Source organism: Gavialis gangeticus, unplaced genomic scaffold (genome assembly GCF_001723915.1).
Source record: "Gavialis gangeticus isolate Ggan-Ray unplaced genomic scaffold, GavGan_comp1, whole genome shotgun sequence".
NCBI lineage: Eukaryota > Metazoa > Chordata > Crocodylia > Gavialidae > Gavialis > Gavialis gangeticus.
In genome coordinates, this window is record NW_017729022.1 from 41,803,901 (window position 1) to 41,824,198 (window position 20,298).

General features: G+C 38.9%; 1 protein-coding gene across 1 annotated transcript in view; it reads left to right on the forward strand.

The window, feature by feature from the left end:
• The window catches only part of LRRIQ1 (leucine rich repeats and IQ motif containing 1), a 220,636-nt gene that overhangs the window by 85,614 nt on the left and 114,724 nt on the right, over window positions 1-20,298 (forward strand). Inside the window, exons 19-22 of the mRNA XM_019514814.1 lie at window positions 14,503-14,592; window positions 15,388-15,509; window positions 16,172-16,267; window positions 16,565-16,650. Of these exons, the coding sequence (XP_019370359.1) occupies window positions 14,503-14,592; window positions 15,388-15,509; window positions 16,172-16,267; window positions 16,565-16,650 (394 nt within the window). The remainder of the gene's footprint in view (window positions 1-14,502; window positions 14,593-15,387; window positions 15,510-16,171; window positions 16,268-16,564; window positions 16,651-20,298) is intronic.

Below are 20,298 nucleotides of genomic sequence, written 5' to 3' on the forward strand. Positions count from 1 at the left end.
CTTCTGTGGGATGCTCCATCTGCCCCAGCATCTCAGTATTCACAAGTTGCCTGGTACCTTGAGGTATGTAGAAAAAACATTTAAAGCTGTGTCTATGTCCAAATCATGGAATCTCTCCGAATCAATTTGGAGGGTTCCGATTCGATTTGGAGAGATTAAAGGGTCTCCTGATTTGATATGGATTCAGAGATTCAGCCGCTAAATCAGGCCAAATCTCTGCCAAATTGAATCAGCAACCGAAGCTTCACGCAGCCCTAGTATTAATCTTATGAGAAGTAGTAAAATCATCTCATTCTTCTTATTTTACATTATGGTGAAATTTTAACAGTGGACACATCACTACTCAAACATGAATGTCCATGGAAAAGCCATGTAAGCTTATGGATCCAACTGTCCTCAGTTCTTTCCTTCTGTATGAAATAATGAGAAAGGAGGCTGATAAGTGAAGCTACAGTGTTGGAAAATGTGGATGTTCATTGAACTCGGAATTCCGCTTACAGGTAAATAACCCATATACACACTTAGGCCAAGAACAGCCATTATATTTGTTCCCAGATTCTATTTTTGTGCCTTTGTTCTGGCACAAAAATATAATGTATAGCTGTTCAAGGAGTTTTTTGTGGAAGAGATGTGCTCAGGGCAGGAGCCCTTCTGGAACCCTGGAGGTTCCAGCCACGGGAAAATGCCCCCCACTGCACACCCTCCTGGGTCACCCACAGGGTGCTTGGTTTGGAAACTTCATGGAAGATTGGTGAATTAAACAGTTATTGGCAATAGTTCTGATAGTTCAGGTGTGGTCAACATATGGTCAGCAGGCTGCATCCAGCCTGCTGAGGGATTTTTTCTAGCCTAAAGTGGGTCCCTCAGTCCTGCCCAGCCCAGGTCATGGGGTCAGCCCAGGCCATGGGGAGTGCAGCCAGTCCTGCCACCCAAGACATGCAGTGGGGATGGGGTGGTGCAGCAGCTGTACTCACTTGTTAGCAGCCCACACAGTGATGGCTCCTTCCAGTCACTGCCAGACCCAGCCCTGCTGTCCAGGCACCCCAGCCCATCTGCCTTGCACCCACTGCTGGGGGCAGATCCCATGCAAGCGGGGCATGCAGCCAGCTGGATGAGATGGAGCTATGGGCAGGCAGGGGTCAGGAGTGTGATGGGTAAGTGAGGTCAGGATCACAAGGCAGGACTATGAGATGGTGACAGCATGGGGCTGGGGCCAGGGCAGAGTCATGATCCATTGCCCACACGGATCATGGTTCTGCAGGCAGATGTATATAGAGCAGGGGTGTGTGGAGAGCAGATTGTGGCTGTGCTTTAGGGTCTGGGCCTGCGCTGTCACTGCTCCAAGATCCTGGCCCTGAACGCAGCTCCCTGCCTGCCCACAGCCTCATTCCATCTGCCTGGCCATGCACCCTTCCTGTATGGGTCGCATCTAGTCTCCATGGAGACCCCAGCATCACTGGGCAGCATGTAGCCGGGGCCTAGGGCAGAGCCACAATCTGCTCCCTTCATGCCCTTGCCTGCAGAACCAGTGCCCATTACAGGTGGTGGAAACAGCGAATCACAGCTCTGCCCTGGGTCCCAGACCCACACTGTCACCACCCCACGATCCCAACCCTGGCTGGCCCTGCCTGCAAGTCCCACTCTTAGATGACACCTGCCTATGCCTTACCTGCCCATGGCCCCATTCCAGAGCAGAGCCACTTAGGGAGTTTTGGTGAGCTTTTGTGTTGGGGTGGGAGGGGAAGCCTATGACACCTCACCAGAACTCCTTATGTGGCTCATGGGCCCAAATAATTGCCCACCCCTATTTCCTTTGGTACTACAGATGGATTTTCTGGAGTATGGATTTTTTAGTTTGCTCCTTCCCAGTTGCACTGGGTACATCTACATGTGTGCTTTAATGTGCAGTAGACTATTTTACTGCACATTAGAGTATCGCATATGAAACCATGACATTACAGTAATTTGCAGTACAATAGTCTGTGCATTAAGCATCACTAAAAATGCAAATGCATTACTGTGAATTAGTACAATTTAATGTACATTAATTTAGTACCTCAAGGTGCCTGCAAATGTTCTGGGAGGCTGCTCCAACACAACGTATTTCCAGAGCCTCAGAACAGACTCGATAAATCGCGTCTTCTGGAACATGATACTTACCGTGTTCCAGAAGCCTCCTGTGTCTTGTGTATCAGTGTCCCCGGGCTTCAAAGCTCATTAAACAAGCTTTAGTCCAAGCACGCCTGTCACTCCCCATTCCCCACCCCTCCCCCGACTCCCAGAGCACCTGTAATAGCCCGGTGGATAAAAATCAACAATTCATTTAAAAAAAAATAAAAGTTGGATTTTTAAAAATTTAAACCAAAATCTTTTGATTAATTGTATTTTTTAATATTTTTGTTAAGATGCTTTTAAAAAAAATAAACTTATATAAAGATAGTTTTAATTTAAGATATGTTAAAGCTCAAAGGTATGGTAATGGGATAGGGATTACAACTTCTAATTATATACTATTTGAGACAGTATATTCATGTAACCTTTTTAAAAGTGTTATAAATAGATCACTACAGGCTATGGACTATATAAAGGGCCCAATCTTATGAGGTTCCCTGAGGCTCCTCTATAGATTAGTAAACATTAAAGAAAACCACTCCACCCAATGGGACTCAGTGCTCAGTCTAGAAGATCCCATGAAACATCTCCGTGATGCCTAGTTTTAGTTTTCAAACTGTGGATTTGTATCTCCAGAGATCATAGGCAGACAAGATGTGGGTAGATGTAATATCTTTTATTGACCACCTAAATAGTTGGAAAAATTGTTCTTCACAAGCCTTTGGGCACAAACACCCTTCTTCTGGCATAGGGACAGTTTGTTGTCTCCATTGATAACATCCTTGTTAACAGCAGTATATGGAGATGAGAGATAACAGACCTGATTACCCACCCATCAGTCCTATTGTCTCTCTGCAAGTTTGTGTACACACAGTCAAGCCTTTACCTTTCTCTAAAAGTACAAAGTTTCAAGAAGTTAAACTGGTAAATGAATAAAGGATATCAAAAAATAAGAATGCACTTTTGGTAGAAAACAATGTTTAAATCGGTATCTTCCATATTATAGGGGTGTAGGTGGTAGCTGTGTGGGTGCAAGGGCATAGGCAGACAAAGATTTCCTTAAGATACTTGCAGATACACTCCTGTTCCTTGACTGTTTATTCTATCTCCTATTTCTGCTCCTGATCTTCAATGTAAACAGGCTACTTAAAGGATGCAGGCAGAAATGACCATTTTTGCCTGATCTGGCCACAGAAAGCAGTTTATAATTGTTACCAAACATAAGAGCACAGCTGCAAACAACTTCAAAAATGGCCGATTGGGTGAAAATCTGACCCCTTGTTGTATGTGGTATCAGATAAAGATGTTACAAAATGTAGGATCTTTTGTAAATTCTGTCTGTGGAGCTCCCAGCCTGTCCCAAGGTGAGAGGCCTCCAATTCATCCACCCCACCCTTCAGTACCAGCTGGGGCACCCCAAGAATGAGCTCCATCTGCTGCCCCCCCCCTTCTGAAAACAGGGAGCACTGGAAGGGAGCTATGGCTGATGCTATGGGAACAAGAAACAACAGTGAACTTGTGTTTGGTCCGGGGTAATATTTTAAAGAACACTTTGCAAAAATCATTCTGAGTTACAGATGGCAGCTGCACTTCTGTCTACACCCAAAGAGTCTACAAAAAACTACATAAATAGAATTTTATTAAAGACCCCAAGTGTGAGTGTGGTGAGTGTGATGAAATCCAAACTATAGCACACATCACAGAGGAATGTTCTATTTATCATTTTCATGGTTGCATTGAAAATCTGCACCAGGCTACTAGGAATGTTTTACAATGAATATCAAATCTAACACTCACTCTAGACTTATTCATCAGTGCTGTTCTTTATAGATAGTTTATAGCTTGTTCTGTTTTGGTTGCTGTATTCCATATAAATTAATAAATAAATAAGTGTTTATCCTGTTCCATTTCTTACTAACTTTTTGACAACTTTTCAGAAATAGTTCTCTGTAATTTTAAAATGCTTTCTCAATCTACCGTTTTTGTGGGGATTTGCAAGTCAGAAGAAGAGCACACATCCAGAAACTGAATACCCTTCAAAAGTTGTGTTCTGATCAGAACATTTTAAAAGTTTAGATCATTTTAAATTAGTAACTGCAAGCGTTCCTTCTTTTGATAAAGAACCCAGCAATTGTGGCATTCCCTCTGTTTGACTTCTAGTATCTTTTGCTGGTGTGTGACTGTCTTATTTTTAAGGAGGGAAATTCCAGAATGCCTATTATTTGGATACATAAATTCTAAAGGCTAGCCTTATTACAGCAAAACTGTTGCAGTTTTTGAGTTCCATGGCTTTATCGACAAAGGAGCAGTGATTGTATGACAATCTGGAACATGGACCTTGAAGAGTCTTGTAAAATTCTGGGGGAGGAGGGTAGGATTCTGGGAACCTTTGGAGGGAAAATATGTGGGGATCCTAGAGCCTTCAAAGGCGAGAATTGAAGGTGCCAGAAGCCTGGGGACTGTTGAGGTTGCTGAGAGGGTAGGAGTAGGAACTTCAAAAGGCTTGGGTAAGTATCCAAGCATTTCTAGGGCTTATGTGAACCAAATCTAACCTCTGAAGCTTAGAAGGTTCACCCATCTGTACTTTGTAGTCTTTTATTCAAAACAAAATGTAGGAGTTGGCTCCTGACCCATAGCTTCCTTTATGGTAAAAAACACAATTTGAAGAAAAGTTTTTATATTACAGTGATATTAAATAAATATCATAAATGACTTCTGTAAGACTCTCAAAAGGCTCAGCCTTGTTTGGAGTTCAATATAGCAATACATTGGAGTTTTCAGAAATGCAAATTCTCTCATGGTCTCTGCGATGTTTTAATACTAAACATTTACCCTCATTCTTTTTTAGGTACTGTATCAACTAATTTTAGTTTTCATCTTAATTTTTTTTAAATAAAAGCAATTGGAAAAAGAGTGAAACCTGGTCAAATGATTGCCTGAATTTATTTAACCATTTTGGCAGAATTTCATTTGGAGAAAGCAGTCATTTTTTTTTTTTTTTGCTCAACAAAATATTGAGATTATCCATTAATTATACAGTTACAAGAGAGAGACTAGATTATAGCACATAACTGGACCTCTCTTCTAGTTTTATTTTTTTTAAAGGCATGCACTCTAATAATTAAACAAGTTTCTTTGTTTTTAAAATCTTTTGCAATCCCATGAGATCAGTTTATTGTTGTGATATTTCTTTGGAATCCATGTGGTACCTCTCTCTACTTTTCTTGGCTGGACACAGTGTTTGGTTTTAGCAGTCATAATGGTGTTTTTAAAATAATCTCAGTTTGCAGTAGTTCAGTGCCTTTTCTTAATTTAAGTATGATGGGTTTCTGAAGTTGGTGTTTATAGACAGAGCAATGTGGTAGCTATAAGTAATCTTTATATAGGTATTTAATATGCGCAGGAATTTTGGACAATTCGTATTGAATTTACCTAACCAGGAAATCCTTGTTTCTCTCACTTTAGTTTCAGAGGGCACATCTATGTGTCGCTGGAGGGCAAAGTTGCTATGGCACCATGCTTTAGTACTAACTTTTAGAAATACTAAATCACAGCTCAGTATGGGCAGTTACTGCGCCGTGCGTGCAGCACACAGGTACATATTGCTGTCACATCACCTGGGGAGTGCACTGCTACAGCGACATAGTTGGCGATCACATGTAGACACATATGATCGCTATGTCACCATAGCATGCTGTATGATGATGTAGAGCATTGTTACATTGCCATAGCGAGACATGTAGACATGCCCAGAGTGTTTCACTGTGCTATTTTTTACTTTGCCTCCCATAGTCATTTTTCAAAAACAGCAAACCACACCGTCACTTTTCCACTGATTTACGTATCAAATGTAGTACCTTTCCAAATTATTTAACCTGAGATCTGAAAGTTGTCTCTTATGCATTGTAAAGCTGTAGCATCTGCTCAGGAGGTAGATTTACTTGCAGATTCATCAGAAGCAGGCATATTAAAATATACCCATGATAATTTTGAGGTCAGGAAATGCTATATCCCTTTACCAACTAGTCATTCTACCTCTGTTGGCAGAAGGATACATTATGCTGCAAGCTTTTCCACTGTAAATATAAGGTATGTTTATATGTCACAAACTAGCTCTAAAAAAGGCATTATAGCTAAATTAATATAATGCTCTTCCTTGGGCTAATTAGCTTTTCTCTGAAATCTTCTACTTAGTTTGTAGGAAAATCCCTCTGGTAAGACTTCTTAACTAAATATCTGCTTATTCTACAGAGAGAAAAAATACAAAGAAAGAAAAAGCTGATAAAAATGCTGAATGCCATTTTTTTTTAAAGGAAATCCTTTTGATCTCATCTTCAGAGATATCAGCACTTCCTCTCCTTTCCTAATTAATTTATTCTCAGTTAGCAAGACAGCAGAGATTTTTCTAGAATAGCTGTCATATTTGTGTTTTATACTGGGCTCTGAAACAGAATTGAGGGGGGAGTGGCAGAGACTCTAAGGAATGAAAGAAGCTAAACGTGTGACAGGATGTCAGTGAGAAAGTAAATAGGTGGAAATTTGGGAGAAAAAAGGTAGAGCAGGAAAGAGGGGAGAAAAAAAGCCAAAGGTGAGTAAGGGAAAATTTACAGTAGTAGAGTCTCAGAACAGCAGAGATTCCCTATGCCTAAAGAAGGGTGATTGTGCACAAAATTTGCGGAGAACTTTTTCCCAACTACTCAGTGGGTCTAATAAAAGATATCACATCTACCCAAAGAACCTGTCTGCCTATGTCCTTAGACCAACATGGCTACAACCAAATTCCCTATGCATCTTGTGTTTATTGACTAAGGGCATATGCACACGGTTGTGGGACCCTGCTTGTGTACATGTTCATAGATCTTTGCTGATACCAGAACTGTGCCAGGAACATGATGTAAGATGGCAGGACAAGGTACTAGCAAGTTCACAGGGGGGATTGGCAGGTCTGGGGGAGTTGGTAGGATGGTGGGGTGGGCTGGATTCTCCATTGGGGGATGGGCAGAGGGCTAAGTATAGCCCAGTCAGCATCATTGGGGGTAAGAAAAGTTCAGCATCAGGGCTGGGGTGAGTAGCTGGGCTGTCTCAGCCCCAGGGCTGAACGCCAGATGTGTACAAACATTTGGTAGATTGAACTAACCTGCACCAAATTTAATTCTCAGGTAACCTAAGTTAGGTCAGGCTAACTTAAGTTACCTGAGTTAGGCCATGTTTTTGGTCCAATCTAACCTCCCTAAATGAATGTACAGTTTGGCACTTAGATCAACCTAACACTAATTAGGTCAGATATGGGTTAGCTCAATGCAAATAAAATGTCTTCATGTAACCCAAGTTCTTCCATATCTGGGTGACTTTACTTTGCATCTTGTACAGCAGCAGCATATTTGATGTTGTTATAATTACAAGCAAATCAACAGAAATGAATAACAGTCTAATCCAGTGTTAGGATAAAAAATACTTGATTCACGGCGTAGGTGAAATACATTCAACGGGTGTTTTTTTGGTTGGTTTGGCATTTCAGTACTTTTCAAGATGCTGAAGCTTAGTAGAAATTGTTTTTATACAACATGTCAGATGCAAAGCAACTGCTTTATACCATGTTACTCTCTTGTACAGCGGTCAGCAACCTATGGCCCACGGGCCAAATAATTTTTATCTGGCCAATGAAGCCACCCTTTTGTCAGAGGATTCAGAGGCATTTGGTGACAACTAAGTCACGGGCATGGCAGCTACAGCTTGGCAGCACAGGAACCTCCTAAAATGTTGCTGCTTTTAAGCCTTTTGGGTCAGGGATAGGAAATCATCAGATTAATAGATTCATAGACATTAGGGGCTGGAAGGAACCTTGCAAGATCATCGAGTCCAGCCCCACTGCCAAGATGTAAGCTACTGCTAACTTTGTAGGCAAAAGAAAAAGGCAGACAAAAGGAAACCCAACTATATAGCCTTTTTTAATCAGAAAGCAGCATCTTTCTATCTTGATTTCTGGCTAACATCTCCCTGTCTGTGATGCATCCTATTTAAATACTATGCTACTCCAAGACAGTCCTGTTCAGGCCTTAATAAGCTAGTTTTTATACCTGGGAGTGTCCCAGTCTCCGCTAGGAAGTTCCTCTTTCGTAAATAGAAGTAATTACAAAGAATTTATTAGAAATTAAACACTATTAAGTCTGAGAAGTTTCCTGAAACAAACCATTTTTCCTTGTTTATATATTCCTGATTGTCTGTCAGTGAAAATAATTTTTTAAATTGGAGAATTGAATGTTTTTGGCACATTTAAAGTTGTCTTTCACCCTAGACATACAAAAAATAGAACTCTTGGTTCCAAAATTATACCTTTTATTGGACCAACTGGAAATTGGCAAGAAAATTGTCCTTTTTTGCAGGCTTTTGGGATCAAAGTCGTTTTGTCAGGCTCTGGGAAAAGTGTAGATGGTAAGAAGTCCCCATAGGTAGGAAATAAACTTCATTTTTGCACAGAGGGAACTGAAGATGTAAGGCTGTCCCTCTGGGTCCATGAGAGTGTCTTTGTGAGCTGTGATGAGTAGCTTTTTGATGTGTTGATCAGGTAGAATTGATTCCCTGGAGGTGTTAAATGGCAGACAGGGAGGTGAAAAAAAAACTTCCTTGTTGTTCTACAATAAAGTTTAAAATCCAAAATCGGCTAAAATTCGGCATCTTCCATGTTTCAGGGGTGTACTTGGTAGCCGTGTTGGTCTGAGACAAAAACACATACAAAAAATTCTTTCACCCTAGGAGTTTTAATGAGTCCGATTATTCTACCAGCTAATAAAGCAATGCTCATTCCATTGTATAGTTTAGTTTGGAATTAGGAAATACTTAGATATCCAGAGCTAGATTTATAGTGCATTTCAGTTGAATTCAGTGGACCTTTGGAATCTAGTCACCATTTTTATTTGCTATGATTTCAGTTAAAGGAGCAAGATTTTTAGTTACTATTTTTTAATTAATCAGTTACTAACAATCCATGTTGGTAGTCCATATACAGTAATAGAAAAGAAATAATATATAAAAGAATAGTGTGGAAATTATGTAAATTGCTTGTTACAAAACCTAACACTTTTTTTTGGCTCTACATTTCAATATAACACCATTTTTATCCAGTAGGTATGAGCAGTATAACTGAGGGCCCTGACAGATGTTTCATGTATGGCTCAATGAACATGTTGTGCAAGATGTAAACATGTCACACATTCAGCCAGCTTGTGGCTGGTGTGCCATTTTATGGCAACATAAAGATGTTCCACATACAATGTAGAATGTCTTTGTGGCTGGGCTGCATTAAGCTTTAAATTGAATGAAGCATGTCTCAGACCATGGCTGCTTCAGTCCTGATGCCAACAATCAGCTGATTGTCATCCTCAGGCCCAGGACAGTCTCAGGTCCTGAACTAGCCTGACATATTTGCAGGCTTGCCCTGCAGCATGCATTCAAGGTATAGGGCAGAGCATTTAAGCGTTGTGGCCCAGAAAGCCAGTGGGCTTCCCGCTGCCTGGTACATTTTTTTTATAGCCTTGCCCAGCAACTCGCATGCAGCCAACAGCACTTTTAAATGCCCTGCTCTGCACCCCACATAGGGGCTGAAAGGCAAGTCTTCAAATTTGTTGGGTACAAAGGGGAGCCCTGCTGTTGAGATCTGTCAGGGCACCACCCCATTCCTGGGCCAGGCCTGCATTTGTGCTCAGCTGAGCATCTGGATGCAGCACAGGGCAGCTTCAGGATCCAAGATACAGCCACTCTCATTACTTTGTCTGATCCCCAGAATTGGTCAGGGCACAACCCTAGTCCTGATTTGGGAACCAGGACTGTTCTGTGCCCCATATCTATCCTCAGCTATGCATAGGGATGAAACACAGGGCAGGTCCAGAGTCCAGGACAATCCCCAGGACTGGACTGGGGGAATTGTGATTGGGCATGGGACAATCAGTGGTCTAAAAACCATGCGTGCAGCCCAGCTGAGCTGCACATGTTGTATAAAAGTCCTGGGCACCAGGAAGCTGACATCATGAAGGGGACAACTGCCACGTGCCCCAAGCTTTTAAAAACCACGTAAACAGCCTAGTTGAGCTCTGCACCTTCAGTGTTTAAAAGCCCAGGGTGTGGGAACCCAAGATTGGGAAGAGCCTGTCCCAGATCACAGAGTCTTGGCACCCCAGGCTTTTAAAAACCATGCATGCAGCCCTGTTGCCATGCCACAAATGACATGGTACAACTGACAGTTTTTACGATAGGGCATAACATTCCTCATATCCCAATCATGCCATTATTTTAATATCTTCCAGGATCAGCTTGGTGTTTAAATAAATACTAAACACAGCTTTATTTTAAGTTAGTTTCAGTTCCTCCATATTTTATCACATAATTTGTTGTATCACGAACTATGTGATAAATGTTCATATAGTTTGAATATGGGCTGAAACTTGGAGAATTACAGGTCATAATATCAATATTAACATGGTGCAATATGTGTGTGTTTCTTTTTTCACTGGAAAAAAATTGTTAACAAGCAAGCATATAGATATTAAAAGGGGATTAAAATAAATTATTTCCTTACTGTTAGAAATGTGCAGTCTTTTCCTAACTTGTAAGCAATTAATGTATTATCTCTGGGCTTATGAAATAACTTTGTTAAATGGTCAGTGTGATTATTCTTTGTTTTAAAGCAAATAACAGAATTAAAATGCAAATGGAATTATTTTGCAAAGACTCTTGTTAATTGTCTTTATATTTGTACGTTTACTTATACACAGATATAAAATTGCTTATATTTACTTATACACATTGCATAATGTTGCAATGTTTGCAAGATTAGGCTCTTAGTTTGATTTCAGAAATATATTTAATCTAAGGTGGATCTTTTTGTATATATATGGTCTTCTAGTAAAATGGAGTTAAAATGATTGTCCATACAACAGATCTGTATAATTTTATTTACCATTAGTATAATACAGATTGCACTTTTTCCATCGGTTTTGATTCCTATCTTCCTTTTTCAGCTGTTGCTGGAAAATCTATTTTTCTATACTTTGTTTTAGGCTGCTTTAGACTGTTTTATACTGAAATACTAGATGTATAGGAAAAAATGAGTAGGAGTTTCTTAAACTGATGCTGTAGGAAGCTCCAGGGACAAACATAATGGAATAACGTATGTTTTGACAGTCTATTATCTGTTTGTTATTGGCCAAAGCAAATGATATTTTGGTATAGTTGTTAAAAACTTACTAAGTTTTAACAGAACTAAGAGTGCCAAATGTGCTTTGTCAGCAGATACGACCTTACTGATAAATCAGTTTTCTCAGTAGTGTTTTTTATTACTGTATTCACTTTCTTAAAATAATGTTTTGCTGTCCTTTAAAATATAATTTCTCTCTCTACGACAGAAAACACTACAATTCATTACATCCATGTAATGAAACAAATCAAAATACAGTTGAAAACAGGAAATATTAATATAAAATTCAATAAATGGTAAAAGGTGAATTTAAAACTAAGGCTTCACCATAAATGTAAAAAACAAAGAAAGTAGGCTGTTATTAATCACAGCAGTAAAAGGGATACAGTGTACATTCCATTAATATTTGTTGCTGGGTAAGTGTCCCCCAAATGGTATCTTGGATTATCATGCTTATTGCAGTTTCTTTAACAAATGAGCTCAGTTGAGAAGTAAAACTTCAACCTACCAAGTCTGCAGACTTGACCTGAGAGCTTACAGTCAAGATTGGTTCTTGCTCACTGTTAATAAACCTTTTACAGATTCCCTATTCTTGCATACGTATATGATATAAGTAGCTCTGTAAGCATGGCTGCAGAAGACAGATTGATTAGAATTTAATTTTTAAGATATTAAGTGCACAGAAAAAATCCTCATTCAAGAAAAGAGAAAAGTTTAAATGGCAATTTGATTTTTGTTTTTAAAAGGTGGCTGCATTTAAGCTTGAAGCAGTTTGCAGTGTGAGAATAAATCCCGAGGGAGATGGACTAGTGGGCAGAGGGCAGAAGAAGCATTTACAAGCGCATGATAAATTTATTTGTCACATACCTCTGCAATTTATCTCAGTGATGTTTCCGGAACATATGCAACCGATATCAAGTGGGTTGAGGAAAAGCCTAAAATTCTTTGTTCTTGAGATTAAACAATATGTGGAAAAGATCAATGAAGGCATATCAGCTAGTAAAAAAAGACAACGTAGAATCTGATCTGGATTTAATAAATAAAACATACTGGGCACGTCTGCACATGCACCGGACTGTGCAGTTGTTACTGCGCAATCATTTAGTACCTGCTAAAGCTGGTACTGCACAGTAACCTACAGTAACCGCCGGTACTTTCCAGTCCCGGTGCTGCATGGGTTATTTCCAACCCTACTGCGCAGTAGCGCCAAGTTTATAATTCATGCCCACCAATGCTACATCACCATAATTCATTGCTGTGGTGATGCTGAGTCTTGTATAGATGCGCCCACTGAACTATATTCATATCAAGTACTGGGGGGAAGGAACCTAATGTTCAAGAGTTCTTGCTTTTGAAGAGTGAAAAATAAACTGAAATTATCAAAATAATTGCTTCCGAAAAGTTTGGTAAAAATGGAAGTAGGATGTTGTTTCAGAATTGTATATTGTCTTATAAATAAGAAGATTTAAAGTCAGAAAAGTATTTGAGTGGTATCCAAGGCAACCTTTTCAAAATAACTTAAATATGAGCCTGTCATCTCCTTTTCATAAAAAACCTGGCAGCCCCTGTTATTCACCATTTTAAGGTTATACAAAGTCTTATTAAACAAGCTAGACAATAAAGAATTACTGTAATCCTATCTTAAGGTATCCAAAACTGGGAAAACCATCTCAAGTTCTTACAGAGTAAAAAATGAAAGTAAGCTAGTAATATTCAAATGGAAGAAAGATGTTCTAGCTACATAAATTAGAAGTTTTCAGAAGAGGGGCTTGGATCAAAATGAACCCCCAGATAAGGGGTAAGTAAGGGCAATCAGAGTGGCTGCCCTGTGTAATAGAAACCAAATCCTTAGAGGTATTTATTTACTGTCATGAGGGCATGTATCTTTATCACTTGTCTAAATGTGGTATAAGAAAATGTGGAAAAGGTCAAGGAAGGATGAGAAAAGTTACAGACTTTCTGATTTTTAAAATATTAATCTACACTTGGGTTTTAGAAAATAAGATAATTCAGCAGCAAAGTGCTAAAGCCCCCCTGAAGCTCCTGCTTCTGCCATTCTTATTCACTCTGAGTAAAATTAATGTGAAAGAGGTATTATAGCCATGATAGAATTACATGAGAGGGAAGGATATCTTTTATTGAACCAACTGCATGGTTATAATAAAGTTAGACGAGCTTTTGAATGCAAAACATTCTTCATCAGATCTGATGATCACTCTGCCCCCATCTATTAAGGTGAGATCAGCCAGGTAATCGCATCTTAAATTGTGCCCTAGTCACATGTTCAATCAATTAATGGCATGATAAAACAAGGAATAAGCTATACATTTATTCTTACCATCCTATTTATTGAGTGTTTGGCCAGGTGCTCCCCTGTGGCTGGGAGCCCCATCAGCTAACGGGGCTCTCTGCTGCAGGGGTGTACCACTCTCTGCCCCAGCTGCAAGTCTTATCAGCTGCAGGGCTTGCAGACATGGGAGCTTCCTACCTGTCAGTGCAGGGGAAACTTTTGCATCCCAGGTTCCCCCTGCACCAGCAATAAGGTGTGATTGGATCAGATGCTGGATCCCACAGTCAGGCCTCCTGCCTTGCTCATATGGCATGGCAGAAGGTGTGATTGTGTGTATCACACCTTTACCTGAAAGTCTAGAGGGACCTTCTAAGTAATACTTACTTTGGAAATACTATCCTCAGGCCACAGATAAGTGGAACTGCTTGAGAGAATAGATGTTCAAGGTGTTTATATTTTGGCTATTGATTATGACTGTTTACTGGCTTAATACTCTGCATCAATAAGTGCAACAGAAATACAAAGCGGGATGTAAATTGTTAATGTTTTGAAAAAGCAAACAAGCCTCTCTCTGCCTGTTATGTTTAACTGAAAAGTAACTTAACTAGTTTTCTGGGGTTTGACTTGCTTTACTAGCTCTTATTTGTTCATTTTTCTTGGGGTAAAATAAGAATTAGAGAGCAGGATCAGAACATCTCACTACAAATATTTATTAATTGTGGATTAATGTATAGAAACTAATTCCATATAGCAACTCCAAAACTGGAATGGTATTGCAGGTGGCTATTTTGATATATGACGTGAAAACAGTTGAAACAGCATGCAAGACAGTTTATAAGAGACTTTTAAAAAGTTATCTAAACTAAACTGATTTTATCAGTGCACTATTTGACTTTACTCATTCATACAGGCTGCCTTAGAGAGGGAATGGCTAACTTTAGATTCCACCCGCTTCCCTTCAAAAACACTGCTGCTCTCAAACCAGCTGCACTGGCCAAAGGTAACATGTCACGGAAACTTCTTAGTCTTCAGTCTTTGTTCATTCCTTAAGGATATGCTGCTCTGGGGTGATTAATACTGCAATTTATTGACTTGAAAAACACAATTACTTTTAGAAGCCTCTGACTTCCTCCTCATCCCCAGATGTAATTTTTCATGTAGCTTTTCTTTCATTTACTTAATTCTTTTTCTTTATTTTGGATTTCTTTCAACACTTTACTTCACAGTAGCAAAAAAAAATGATGATATGCTTCATCTGCACATTTGGCAATAGATTAAAAATTGTGAGTTGACACAGTACTTTAAAAATATTAAAGTCTGCATTATATAGCAACAGCTGAGGATTTTCAGAACAGCTAAAGGTCATTGAACTGTAATGTCTGTTAGTTATTTGATAAACTTTGAAGTTTTCAACTTGCTGTTTTTGTAGCACTTTTTTATTTCTCTTTCTATATGCAGAATATTCCTAAAGATATTTTTGCTCAAAATAAAAAAAGATTTTTGTAAGTACATTGATTGACTTTATGTTTAGTCTTTGCTGATTATCATTAGGTATAATTACATTTGTTTATACCCATTAAATCTTTTTTTGCAATATGTAGTTAAAAAAAAAAAGGTTGGATCTTGGGCCAATCATAGTTGACATTGCCTATGAAATGCAGATGCAAGGCACAATTCTGAAAACCTGATGATGTTTAACTATATTTATTGAGTAGTTCCATTGAAGTCCATGAGACTACTCAACACCAAAGTTGCAAGGCTATTAACTCACACTTTTGTTTCTCTTTCTTGTAAGTATCCTAAGTCTCTGTGTTCTGATGGAAATTCACATAATTTGCCCTGGCCTCCATACGAAGCCTGGCAGTGTGATAAGAAAATATATTCAGTCTTCCCAAAAAGCAGCCAGCTTAGTAGCAGGTAAGTCAAATAATTTGTGTTTTTCCATTGATTATAGTTAGATAGATAGATCTGACAAGAACCAAAATAGGCCCTGGAAGAATAACTAAGACTCTTATTTGATGCTTTTGCAGATGTTTTATTGGTAAGTCACATGATTATTGAAGTTTAAGTAAAAGCACTTGTAATCAAAACTGAACAAACCAATTACAGTATATTGGCTGTGCAATAATTTAGCATTTGTCAATTTAATTATTAAGTATTAGAGTTAAATATAACAGTATACAAATATATAAGAATCTTGTGACCCATTACACTTTAAAAAGGAAAAAAAGCTATCTTGTAACATGTAGACCTTTCAAAATTCAGATTTCTAAGAATAGATAAGGATTTTAAAGGATTTCTTACACATCTGAATTCCTTTGGAGAAAAAGGGCTAAAATATGCTTCAAGTAATTGAAATGTAAACATCTTAAATCAATGGCAGATGCATATGACTGTCCAAGATAACCCCTTCCTGACTAGAGAAATAGGTTTATTTGTTTTATTTTGTTTTTTAAAAATTGTTTTTGAGATTCAGAAGGTACAAAAAACGTTGCAGAGTAGCAACATTTGAAAAGTTCTTATTTCATCTTTTCAATGTGTGGTCAGTGTTCAGTTCTATTATCCTATTCTACTGTCAGGTTGAAGAAGAGATCTGTGTCAGCATTCTCTGACTTGAAGGATAAAGAGCCATTTTCATTCAAATCAGGAAAAGAAGAGAAAATTTCAGAAGAATGGTATGTTATCTTACTTTTTAACACAAGTCCATCACTCAGGCATTGTAGGTCTAAAGGCTTTTAAAAAGCACCCTTTTTTAAGAAAATAATTTTTATTTCTGATTGTTAGATACCACTGTAAATCTTTTTACTAGCATTAGAGATATCAGATCAATTGACTATAATTTCTTAATATTTTCAGATGAGCAACATGTTGTATGTTTTTACACTATTGTATGACTTGTGTAAAGTGTGTGTGAGAGAATAAAGGGTAGTAGATAAATGTGAAATTGATGGTAAACTGTCACCTTCTCATAGGGGTTTTAAGGATATTTCCACTGCACAGCTAATGCTGAAGAGAGCACATAAAATGAAACGCAAGAGATCTAGTCATAAAATTCTAGGTAAGCCAACTGTCCTGCTACAATGTGAATGAAATGTAGAGGATAACTGCATAATCTGACATCTGAAAATAGAATGGCTCTTCTAGAAATTTTGCTTGAATTTATAAGATAACACTATACAATAATACAATAATAGTACAATAATACTACTGTATTATTAATATGGGTAAATGAGGAATGTGGCTCAGGAATAAAGAACTCATAGATTAAATCTTTAGAAAAGGATATATGTTGTAAGAAATATTTTAATAATTTGTGAAATACTTTAGTGAATCTTAAAAAGTATATTTTACATGTTTTAAGTGGGAACTTTTCTTTGTTTCATGTGTTTCCTTTTCTGGGTAAGAAGTTTGTAATTTTGCATTTTGTACAGCTTCTGTTTGCCCCAAGGTAACCACAAGTTGTTATAGTGTGGCTGAATCAGTGAGGGGTTATTTTCATTTGCTATCAATCTGCTCTAAAAACAAAAAATATTTCTGCAGCATGTGATCGTCTCTGTTATCTATTACCTCCATTACTTGATTAAGAGGAGTGCTATTTGTATGCAGTTCTTGACGACTCAGGTGCCATTTCTGAAAGTTTCACAGTTTACTATTGTGGAATCATATTTTGGCATTCATTAGTCTTGTAGAAACTGGCATTGTTCAGATGTGCCCCCTTCCTCCCCCTCCCCCAGCTGACTCATGCTAAAATTCTCCTTTGCTCCATGCAAACTTGCGCATACTCCACAGCTGTTCATTCCAGGAAAGGATGAAATATCATAATGTATGATTGACACAAGTTATAACTAATCTTAAGTTCATTAGTTATGGTGAGCTGTCAGTCATTAGAAATCTTTCCATCAATAATGCTTACCTCTTTGGTAACATATATGAAGACTTCATTTGTGGCTAATATGCATTTTCCATTGGCATATAACATTGGAAGTCCCTGTTTTTCACTTAGTAATATTAAAATATTGTTTACGGTCATTTTGTATTTCATGGGGCAGTGTAGTACAGAGAGAAGTTTTCAGTGTATGTTTTCAAATTTGATATCCGCACTTAAGACTAATTGTGGCAAAAAAATCTAGCGTTGTGCAGTAAGTAACATGTAGTCAACAAACTGTCCTCTTTTGTTATGGGTAAGGAATAAACAACAGGCAGGAGGTTAAAACAATCATCTTTAAACCGCCAGTAACTCTTTATAGTTTCCCACCCTACCCTACCACACTATCCAGGAACAAAACCATCAATATCTGGTGTGCAGCTGAATTTTTGACATGTGTTCCACTTGGTGGCCGATGTATCATTTTTAATTAACAGGGCCGACTAAGTTATATCATCTTTTCTCCATATGTTGTCTGGTTAATGTTAGTAGTAATTAATCCAGTCATAAATGGTTGCTTGTTTAAGCATATCAAATTCACCTAGCCTAGGGTATTTTGTTGTTTTAATGGAATTTTTGGATGCTTTTTCATTCATTTTGCTGTGATGAGTGGAGGGTAGCTGTATGTTTGTTTGTTTGTTTGTTTCTAAACCACGCTGCTAGGAAAATTATCAAAGCATATTATTGGTGTCTTAAGAAAAAAGGAAAAACCTACACATTGTCACAACATCATTATAGATGCAAGCTACCTCTTCTAAATACTACCCATAAAACCCACTTTTCTCTTTTCAATTACTGCATCAGGCCCAAGCCTGCATATATAATTGCTCTATACAAAGTGTCCTGAGAATCAACAAATTCCCCTTATTTTTCAAACCAACAGAATGCATGAACAAATAACCTACTTACTGAAAATGCTGCACCCCCTCTTTGTGTGTTTGCTTTTATTCCACTCATTGGGGATATCTACATGTGCATTTAAGAGTGCCTAAATTTAATGTGCATTAGCTTAATGCACATTAAGTGGGTTTAGGCAGGCGTCTACATGTGCAGGCGTTAAAGCACATTAATGCTGTGTGTGAACTGACTTGGGACTGAAGGGCTTTTATACACGTGAGAAGCCTACTCCAATGCACTGGAAATCCAACGCGACAGAGTAGACTCTATTAATGAAGTTTGCTGGAACATGGAAATTGATGCTCTCCAGCAGCCTCGCCCATTACGTGTATTAGCATCACTGTGTGTCTCTGCACTGACAAAATGGTGGTGGGGCATACTGAAATAAAATAAATCTGATGAGTTTTAGATCAAAGTGCCCCATCACCATTTTTTCAGTGCGGGGACCCATGGCAACACTGATGCACGTGGCGCATAGGTGCTTTTACTTAGCACAGCTTGCTAATTAAACATGCCCAGTGCTTCATCCCAGCACATGTAAAAGTGTCCAAAGTTAGTCCCAAGTCGGTCGACACATACAATGTTAATGTGCTTTAATGCATTTACACATGCATTAATGCACTTTAACTAATTCGTGCCTGAATTTGATACCTGCATTTTCAGGTATCAAATTTAGGCATGAATAGCCTAAATTGGCCATTTTTAATGCACATTAAGGGTGCACACATGTAGATGCACATTAAAGCATCATGTGCAGACACAACCATACAGTACAAAGCAATGAGAGAGACATACTAGAAGTCAAGACCAAATTAAGCTTTATCAATTAAAAATAACATTTTCAATTATACCCTAAACTGAGTTGGAATTAGTGCTGGCATGTAGCTCTCATTTGCTGCCTCTCAATGAGCAGCATTATGTAAGTAAACAAGTGGATAAATTTTGAACTTGCCATGCTGGATTCTCCAGATTTCCAAAGTTTCTCCAGGTTTCCATAGTGCCATGCCTGGAATGGGATTAAAATAAAAGTCTTCTTATGGATTGTAGTCAAGTTAAAAGGCAGGGAAAAAATGAGAAGTGTAAGGAGGTGTTCAGCCTTCAAAGGCTGGAACCTAATGATTGGTGGTTGGCAGATAGCAGTTTGCCTGGCTGCAAGGCTGGGGGTTAACCTGAACTGATGACTAGTAAATGAGGATGAAGTCACAAAGAAGGTTAAAAGCCCCAGGAGCAGAGTGCAAGGGAAGACGAAGGAGAAGCATGGAGCCTGGGTTGCCCCGCCCAAGATGTGAAGAAAGACAGTAGGTTTTGGTTTTGTTTATTGATTTGTTGTTGGTATGCTTGCTTGTTCTGTTGTTTTGTTTACTGTAGGAACAAGGTTTCCCTGTGTAAACAGGCTGGAAACCCTGAGCACAGAGCTTGATAAGGAAGCTGGGTGAGTGACCAGCTTGCAGTAGACATGAATAGTAATTTTTCGCAACGGAGGAAGGTAAATATTGGGGTCCACCAAGGATCTGTCCTGAGGCCTGTGCTGTTCAGATTCTAATATTGTAAAAGTCTCTGTCTCTGTCTGTCCATAATGCTTTATTTGCACTCTGATTGGCTGTCTTGGCAGCCAATCATAGTGCTCTACACAGACAGAGACGGATAATGGAGAACTGCCATGATAGCGGGGACTGAGGGGCCTGGGCTGGGGATTGAGGCCAGCAGAGCTGGCCTCGCCCCTCTGCCTTGCTCCTTGGAGGCGGAGGGGGACAGCAGAGACCAGAGTGCCACCATAATGGATGCCATAAAGGGTCTGCTCCTTAGAGCCAGGGACAAGTGCCCCCTCCCTCCCTAGAACAGCTGGGAGGGAGGGGAGGTGGTGGGGAACAGGGGAGGGAGGGG